Source organism: Tauraco erythrolophus, chromosome 25 (genome assembly GCF_009769465.1).
Source record: "Tauraco erythrolophus isolate bTauEry1 chromosome 25, bTauEry1.pri, whole genome shotgun sequence".
Classification (NCBI taxonomy): domain Eukaryota; kingdom Metazoa; phylum Chordata; class Aves; order Musophagiformes; family Musophagidae; genus Tauraco; species Tauraco erythrolophus.
Window position 1 is genome coordinate 4,176,057 of NC_141489.1, and position 8,875 is coordinate 4,184,931.

Consider the following 8,875-nt stretch of genomic DNA (forward strand, 5'->3'; position numbering starts at 1 on the left):
AGCCAGTTTTAGGGCACCCAAATTCCTGCTTTTCTTGCACAGGTCCTTCTCTCCCTGCCTGGAAATGCTGCCTGCGTGGCCTTTTCCTGTTGTGGGGTTTTCTGGCCACGTGGTAGCCTGTCCCTGTACCACCCCACGAGCACGTCTGATGCTTTGCGGAAGGGATGATGAATTTGGTATAAGTTTCTACAGAGACATGTGGGAGCCCTGCTTGGCTCTGCACGCCCCACGGATCTGCCCTGCCATCGATCTCCAGGGCTTCTTCTCTGGGGACTCATCCTGCCAAGCAGCTGGTTGCTCGAACTAGCGAGTGCTGCAGGCTCCAAAGGGATGCGCAGCCCTGCGTGCCCTGGAACTCCCTGCCCAGCATGAGCTGGGATACTCCAGCCCTTGCTTCCAGCATGGTGCAAAAACTTTGAAGAAGAAGGAAAAAGTCACAAAATGAAATATTTGACCTGCCCTGCACCCACCTGAGCTCTCGTCCTGCCTTGGGACAAGGATGGCATGAGCTTAATTCAGCGCATTTGGACTCAATTTCCCTGCCGACTGCAAGGAGGTGCTGCTTATCCTGAAAAACATCGCCACGATGTTGACTCCGGGAGCTGCGCAATAGCTAATGGGATGCTCTGGATATGGAAGTCCGTGTTTGGATAAAGGCAAGAAGCAGGGAGGGGTGTTTGAGAGCTGAGCGGCCCCAGCGCCCCAGGCTGTGACCCAGGAGCGAATCCGTGCTGGGGTGTGCGGGGAGAGGAGAGGATGGAGCTGGAGCCACCAGAGGGAGCAGAAACTCCTTCGGTCTGGGAGCGAGGCGCGGATCGGGGCTCCCACTCGGGCCGGGCCACCGGGGAGGCTCTGCTTTCCCGTGGAGATATTTCCTGCCCCTCAGGTTAAACACGAGCAGATGCTCTTGTCCGATCGGGGTTTTCCACCTCCATCCCGCAGGCGCTGCTGCTGCAAACTGCCCTCGCAGACCGGGCAGCCCTTCAGGGAGAGAAATGCCGCGTACAGAACAAGGAGGAAAAAGCAACAAGTAAAACCCAAACCAGTTTTTGAGCATCTAAAGTCACAGCAGCAGAACAGGGACACAGGTCCCAGCCCCCTAGAAGGAAAATCAATTGATGATCTCTCTCCCAAGCCACCCTCCATCCCCAGCCAGCCTCACGCTCCTGCCTTTAGCTGCAGTTTATCAATTCTCGTTTTAGGTTTAATAAAATCCCCTTCGGTGGTTGGGCAAAGAGAGCCAAGGTGTACACAGACAAATCAGGACAAGGTCCTTACATCGTGGCTTGGGAGTGATCTCCTGTTCTGTGCCATCCAGACATGTTTCCAGGCAAACACCAACGGGCAGAGCTGGGACACGGCAGTTCCACGGGCACAATCCTGGGATGGGCAGGACTAGGACTGAGCCAGACACAGCTGGACACCCCGACCTGGGCTTTCACTTTGGGAGCTTTCGCAGACAAGGAGAGAGGAGCAATGATGAAACTTGCCCTGGGATTCCTCTCGGTGAGGTTGAGTGGCCCGAGGGAGACGGTCTGTGGTGGTCCAGCTCGGGTGCAGCGATGGTGCTGCAGTAGGACCCAGAGCTGGGGACAGGGCAGGGAAGGGGTATTGGGCAGAGATGAGGGCACAGCATTGCAGTGCTCCCCTTCAAAGGGGCTAAAGGAGCAGGAGGGGAACAAGAGGGAGGGAATGGTGCTCGGGGAGGAAAACCCCAGCCTGAGGAAGACAAGGATGCAGAGAGGGGGAAGGATCTAGCTCTCATCTGGAGGCACAGGACAGGCATCACTGAGCAGAGTGGGGGTGGACCGGGCTGGATTGGGCCAGCGCTGCTGGAAGGAGTGGGTGGCACAGAGCTGCAACCGGGGATCGGCGAGAGCAGCACTGACCTGAGGCTCATGGGAGCCTATGCTGGGGGGGGACAGGAACCTACCAGCAGTCCAGGATGACCATCGACCATGCGGGCTGGTTTCGGGAGCAGGTGGGGGGGCTGGGAGAAAGGACGAGGTAGGTGCTGCTCTGCAGGGCCTTAGGGGTCAGCCCCCAAAGGGGGTGGCATAGGTGGGGTACGGGCACCCGTGGCAGGGCAGAGGGGGGGTGCACATGCGTGGGGAAGGGGTGGGCAGCCTGGGTGAGCGTGGAGGGGGAGGAAGGCGGTCCTGGGGGGAGGCTGGAAGGGGGTGGAGTTGCTGGTTTTCTTTGAACACGGTAAAGACTTTAGCTTGGAACTTGCATTTGTGGAGCTCCCAGGCGGCAGGAATCGGCTCTCCCTCCCGCAGGAGAGTCCCCGGGGGAAGGGGCTGCGTCGCTCCGCTGCCCCGCGCTTCGGGGTGGCAGCTACGGGGCAGCGGCGAGGGCAGGAGGCATGGGGTGGTCTTTGGCTGCCTCCCTCTCCCCCGCGCGCCCTTCGCCTTTTCTCTCTCTGTCTTTCTGCTCGTCTGGGGGCTCGTGCTAACGCTGCCTGTGCCAGGAGGGATCCGGGAGCGAGCTGTCCCTCGGCTGCACAAATTGGCTTCCCACCTGCTCACAACCTCGAGGAAGTTTGCCCTCCATCCGAGGCGTTGTGAGAAGAAAGGCAGGAGGTGGCTCGGAGCCCACCGGCCTGCGGAGCCAAGCCCTGGCATGTGAGGGGTGGGCAGGGGGACAGCAAACATTCCTCTTGCCTTCCCCGGAGGTTTGGGATCAAGCATAGATCATGAATGGATCCTTTTTCAACCAGACTCTCCTAGAGCAGGGAGCTTACCCCAACAGGACCCAGGGCTTGGGGATGCTCATGGCCTGCTGCAACGGGACCGGCTCGGTGCTGGCGACAGACGGCGGCTCCTCGGTCCTGGCGCCCGATGAGAGGAGCCTCTACATCACACGGGTGGTGCAGATCGCTGTCCTCTGCGTCCTCTCCTTGACTGTGATGTTTGGCATCTTCTTTTTGGGCTGCAACTTGCTCATCAAGTCGGAGAGCATGATTAACTTTCTGGTGAAGGACCGAAGACCTTCCAAGGACGTGGGAGCTGCAATCATGGGACTTTACTGAAGCCACCGGGCTTTTGTAGGCAAGTGAACTGTCTGGACCTGGTGCTGAGAGGCACGTTCCCATGTGTTTGGGGCAGCTGGGGGGGAGTGAAAAGGGAAGGAGGGGTCTTTTAATATGTCTGTGTCATGGGAAAGCAAACCTGAGCTTCTCAGTCAACAAACTGTTGTGGTGAATGGGGAAATTTCCCCAGAGTTGTCTGAAGCACAATAAATGACCAGCATCGTGTTGCATGCAGAAATGGCTTAAGTTTTGCATGAAACTTGCAGAAACAGTGATAATGTGCAGATCTGGACTTTTTTCTGCTGTTACCTTGGATACCGCTACCTGGGATTTAGGGCTAAAAAAATTAAAAAAAAAAAAAAAAAAAAGGGGGGGGGGGGGGGGCAAATAACTCACTAAAAAAAGAAAACAAAAAACCAAACTACAGGGAAAGAAAAAATGCATGGCAAGGACTGCATCTTTGACCATGGGGCAGGGGAAGGGAAGTGGTGTGTGGGTCGTACAACAAAGTCTGCATGCTACAAAATGTGTCAGTCTGTTTGTATTTCGGACCTCAAGCATGCATCTTCTGGTAGAGTTTTGTAACGGGGAAAGCATGTTCTTCCTTGTTTTTCTGAGCTATCCTGTTAAATAAACTGGTACTTTCTTCTTTCACGCTATGCTGAAGGAAGAAAAGAACCCAGATAAATACAAAAAAACACTCCAACCCCAAAACAAAAGCATGCTTCTTTTTGGACACAACAGCCTTTTTTTCAAGTGCTATATTGTTAACAGTCCTTGAGGTTTTTGTATTTTTTTGAAAACCGGTGAACATTCAGGAAAAAAGGAACCTGTTTCAAAAGAATTTTGTGCTGTGTTCATTTTCTTTCTCTGCGTGTGCGGAGTTCAGGTATTTCAATCCTAGTTCAGGTATTTCAATCCTAGTTCCATATATAATCATCTCACCTTCCAGTTGAACTCTAATTAGAGATATTTCTTTAAAGCAGAAACTACCATACATTTTTCACAGGCAAGTGTCAGTTAACACTAGCAAATGAATTAGTCAGGAACTGGGTATTTCAGGCTTGTGTTAAATACCTGCACAGTACTGAAGCAGAGATTCATAAAAATGCACCCAGTGCCTCTTGCAAATCAAGATTTCAGCCTCTGAGTTAAAATCTCCGGCTCCTCTGATCCTGATGAGCTGTCAAAACTAAATTATGTGAGAGGAGGAGGACTCCTGACCTTTGTTCTGTGATGGAATTACAGCTCTGTCTGTGGGTGTGAGATGGAAATAATTTGAGTTTTGTTGCGCCAACAATATTCCTGCTGAGTCCACTTCTGTAGTGGGAGAGCAATCCTGGATGCTGGAGGAGCTGATGATCTGATCTACTTGGATGTAAATCCAGAAGAACAGCTCTCTGCCTTTCCCAGAAGGAGGAACAAGATGAAAGTACGTTTTGTAATTAATCAATATTTGCTGAGCACCTTCCTGAAGGTTCCCACAGGGTATTAGTGGACCAAACCTGATGCAGCGCTGTCACTGGCTGCTCCCACTAACCTGCTGTCTGTGACACCTTAAGAGCACAAAGATGATGTGGCAGCAGGACCAGAGTTTGGGATTCAAGGCTCTGAAACGTCCCGTTGGTGCCAGTGAAATGGCTGAACAGGCAGGGCTCTGATTTTTGTGAGCAGCCTGTAGCTCTGCGTACCTAAACAGTGTTCTCAGCACGGAGGGCTTGCTGCCCTGCGGCTTCACACGGCAGCGTGGAAGGAGGTTTTGGTCCCTGCTGCTGAAGGGGGTGTTCTGGCCATTGATCTCTTTGCATATGAGTGCCCACTGCTCCACTGTGGAAGCACACCCTGGTCACCACACCAAGGTGAGATGCAGAGAACCCCAACACATATGATGACCCCTGCTCTGCAAACACTTAGGAGTGTACTTGCATGTATGACCTAAACGTGTACCTGCCTCTCCAGGTCACTGTGCTATCAGAGGAAAGCCCAGATGTACTCACTAAACTCCCATCCAGCTTCTGCTTTAAGCTGGCATTTGTCTTTCTTGCCAATCCACCCACCAGCCATGGCCCCAGTGTGAATGAGAATTCAGAGATGATGGAAGAAACCTTCCAGTGTTAGCAATGCAAGCAAGGCACAGGAAAAGTTGCTAATCTAAAGAAAGCATAAAAATCACCTTAACTCTGACCTGCAGCAGTGCCCTTGGTGAAGAAGCTGGTCAGGTTATCTCAGCTGTCTCTACCTGCCTTGTTCTGCCAGGGGCCGTGAGAGCTGGTGTGTGTGTTGGGGTTGGCGGGGTCCTGCTGCCCAGTGGGGAAACATGGCTCTGCTATCCCACATAGTCACCAAGTCACCAAATGTCCTTAGAGGCCATATCCAGGAGTGGGGCACGGGGGTCTTCGTCCCTTTTGTGCTGTGGAGTCTTCCAGAGGAAAGGAGAAAAGTCAGCCACAGTAGGGTCACGTATGCATGGGGTGGAGGAGCAACGTAATGCCCCAGAAAGCAGAGCTGGGCACCTACTGAGGCAGAGGGAGCTTGCTCAGGGGTCACTTAGGAGAGGGAAGACTTTCCATATGGCCTCTTGGGGCAAGAGCCCAACTTTACATTGGCTTATTCATCCTCTAGTAGTCCTGTGCCTCTTCCCTAACCGTAAGGGTTATGTCTACACTATCAGGTTGTGTGGATCAACAGAAGAGGGTCTGCAGAGTGAAGCAGTTGGTAAGCACATTTGCCAAACCACATCATGTGTCCCCATGGGGTTACTGGGCTTCTGCAGTGGGTTTAAGGCACTTGCACACAATTGCCCATCCTGTTAGATTCCCAATAAAAGGCTTATGGATCCAATAAAAGGATTACACCATTGAGAGGAAGAATTATTAGGGGAAAAGGAGATCTCTGGAGGATGATGCCAGCACTGAGATGGCAAGGGGAGACCAGAAGGAAGGCAATGGAAGGTTGGCATGGTGAGGGAACAGATCTTGGGTTACAGATCTGGGGGTCTAAAGACCCTCTTGAGGTAAAGTCATGGTTGCTGTTTTAACTGCCCTGATTCCTGCCCCATCCTGTTCACCCAGAGCAGATTGCCAGTGCAGGTCATGCCTGGTGGAAGGGAGGGTGCTGAGGGCACCATGATGCTCCCCAGATCTCAGGGGAAGAGCTGCCATCTCAGACCCTGAAAACCCAGCTGCCCTGCCCCAGGGGCATGAGTCCTGCAGCCAGAGGATGAGGTGGTTACGCCAGGGCTTGCGTAAGGAAAGCAGACCATAACAGCTCTTTCTGCTGCCTTTCCCCACAAATAGCTGTGTTTTTTCATCTCATGCCTACTCATTTAGCTTAAGCTCACAAGTGGGTATTGGCTCCCAATAAAATGTAAGCAGGTTTTTTTTGAACAAGGCTGGTTTAATGTTATTTTGGTGTATTTTTTTTAATTGTTGCTTGTAGCACGTTAGCTTCCAGAACGTCACTGGGGTGCCAGAAGCTGTACAAGTATGACTGAGAGACACTGCTGACTATAAAGTACAGCAGAGAGACATGGAGAAGGAGAGAAGGGATGTGCTTAAGTGGGTCATCATATCAGTGGCAGAGTGAGGACTAGGCATTGAGTCTCATTTAAAATCATCTCCTAGCAGTGGAATACAAGATACCAATGCAATCCTGTGGGACTGGCCACACTGGTCTGAGCTACTGGTCCATCTAGTCTGCATCCCTTCTCTGAAAACAATCATGATTTTAGGCAGCACATGGTCAGTTATCCTACTAATGAGGAACTGCTTCTTGATCTCCACCAAGAGCAAGATGCACTGGACCTTCACAATCCTCCTTCAGGAACAGCTCTCTGTCTCTGGGCTGGTCAGCACTTGCCACTACTCTGTTCCAGCCAGAATTTCTTATTTCTAGACAGGGAGCAGGGAAACAGCAGAGAAAGGCAAGTGTGAGAGTATTTCCCCCTGCTGAGCAGCCTGCCTGTAAAGAGAAACTCTCTACCTCTGTGATCACTGACTTCATAATTGGAGAAATAAAGAGGTGGCTTGACCCACCTGAGAAAAGCCAGCAACCCTGGTCATACAGTCCTGCCTGTGGTGGAGAAAAACCCAAACCAAGTCCCAAAAGATACCCACCTCCTCCTCCCTGCCCTGGCAATCTTGGCTGAGGACAATGAAAGAGTTAAACAAGATGAGACAGACAAACAGATTAGGGGGAAGGGAGGATCCCAACCTGAGCTTGGCACCAGATGTACTGGAGTGCGTGCACCAAACATACAGAGTATTTAATAATTCCTGAGAATTGCCATGGTAATGAAGCGCAGAGTCAGGTTGTTATGGTAACAGCCTTTTTTTTTAGGCAGCGAGGCATTACCCAGGTTGTAACCTCAATCCAGACTGAACACATTTCTGAGAGTCCAAAAAATAAAAAAGAAGTAAAATAAAATCAAATTAGGTAAGTAGCAGTTTCCTGTCTCTCGTCTGGCAGTTCTGGGTTTGTTCTGTAGGTAGGTGGAGGGAACCAGGTTGCTCCAGACACATATTGCCCCAAAAAACCTGGAGAATGGCTGGAGTGGATCTCTGCAGGACTGAAACAGAGTGCTGATGGAGGTGAGGGGCTGCACCCCTCACATGGGTGGTTCTGGGATGCTCTGTCACCACCTGGTTTCCCTGCCAGACCTCTAGCTGGCTTCAGGGGTGTCCCCAGCTGGCTAACAGGAAGAAAACATACGTCTTTTGAAGTGTATGTGCACAAGGGAGTGACCACGGACAAGCCCTCCTCCCAGCCCAGCCCACAGACTGATGCTGTGATCCCAGTTCGCAATCTGCCTGCGGTTACCTGCATCCCAAGTGATGAAGGTCCCAAAGCTGGTGTCCAAGATGAGGGCAGGCAGTTTGCGGGCTGGAAAGGAGGTAAGAGATCATTTTTTCTTAAAGCCACGACAGACCTAAGAAGAAAAACCAGGTTCCCTGAGCTCTGGCAAGGTCTTCAGGCTGCTGTGCTCCCCAGAGGGGCACCCATCAAGTCAGAATGGAAATCTCCTGTGTCTCCCTCCTGCCCTCCCATCAACGGACAAAAAGCTACTTCCATCTCCCCTCCCAAGCTATCCCCTCCAGCAAGTGTGTCAGGTTTGTCCAGCTGATCCTCGTATTGAATTTTAATTCAGTGCTGGTTAAATCAGCAGCTTTGTGAGCCCGTTTCCTATGGAGGAAGCTGAGGCAGCGCACGTAGGGGCTCACTTAGCAGAGACGGCTTAAAATACACGGTGCAATTACTCAGGAACATCGCTCCATAAATCCCGACTGCAGCTCAGCGTGGTTCTCTTGTAGCGGCTGTGTGAGAGCCATGAGCCTTCAGATAAAGCCTCTGTAGTCCATTAGCTCTGCCAGAGAGGGACGAGGTGATGCCAAGAGAGTCAGGTAGCCAAGGGAGTACTGAGGCCAAGCAATGACAGAATTCAAGAGCCAGCATTGCCTCACAGCTTCAGAGATTTTGCCTACCAGTTTCTCTGTTTGAAAGGGAAACGTTTCCCAGTTTCTGTGCCTTCCCAGCTGCTTTGCTGCTGTGGCTGCTGATGGCATTTTGGCCTGGTATTCTTCAGATCCGCCGTCCTGCCCTGGCCCCATGCTTGAGCCTGCCTGGAGTCGCCAGCCTGGCACAGGGCTTGCTACCTACTGAGATGTGCAGAGCACCTGGCACTCACCACAAAACCCGGGGCACAGAAAGCTCCTCGCTTCCAAATAAATGTGGGTTGTCCCTCTTGCTCTTTGCCAAATCAGAGCTGTTACAGGATTGTGTGAGCATTTAGAGTCTTCGATATAAAATATGGATCTTACAGCTCCATCTGCACTAGGAAAATGAACA

General features: G+C 51.9%; 1 protein-coding gene across 1 annotated transcript; it reads left to right on the top strand.

Annotated features, from left to right (window-relative positions):
- Nucleotides 1-2,695: 2,695 nt before the first annotated feature.
- Nucleotides 2,696-3,031, top strand: RPRML (reprimo like). Its single transcript, XM_009987520.2, has one exon. It carries the CDS (start codon nucleotides 2,696-2,698, stop codon nucleotides 3,029-3,031), a length of 336 nt encoding a protein of 111 aa, XP_009985822.2.
- The last annotated feature ends 5,844 nt before the right edge of the window (nucleotides 3,032-8,875 follow it).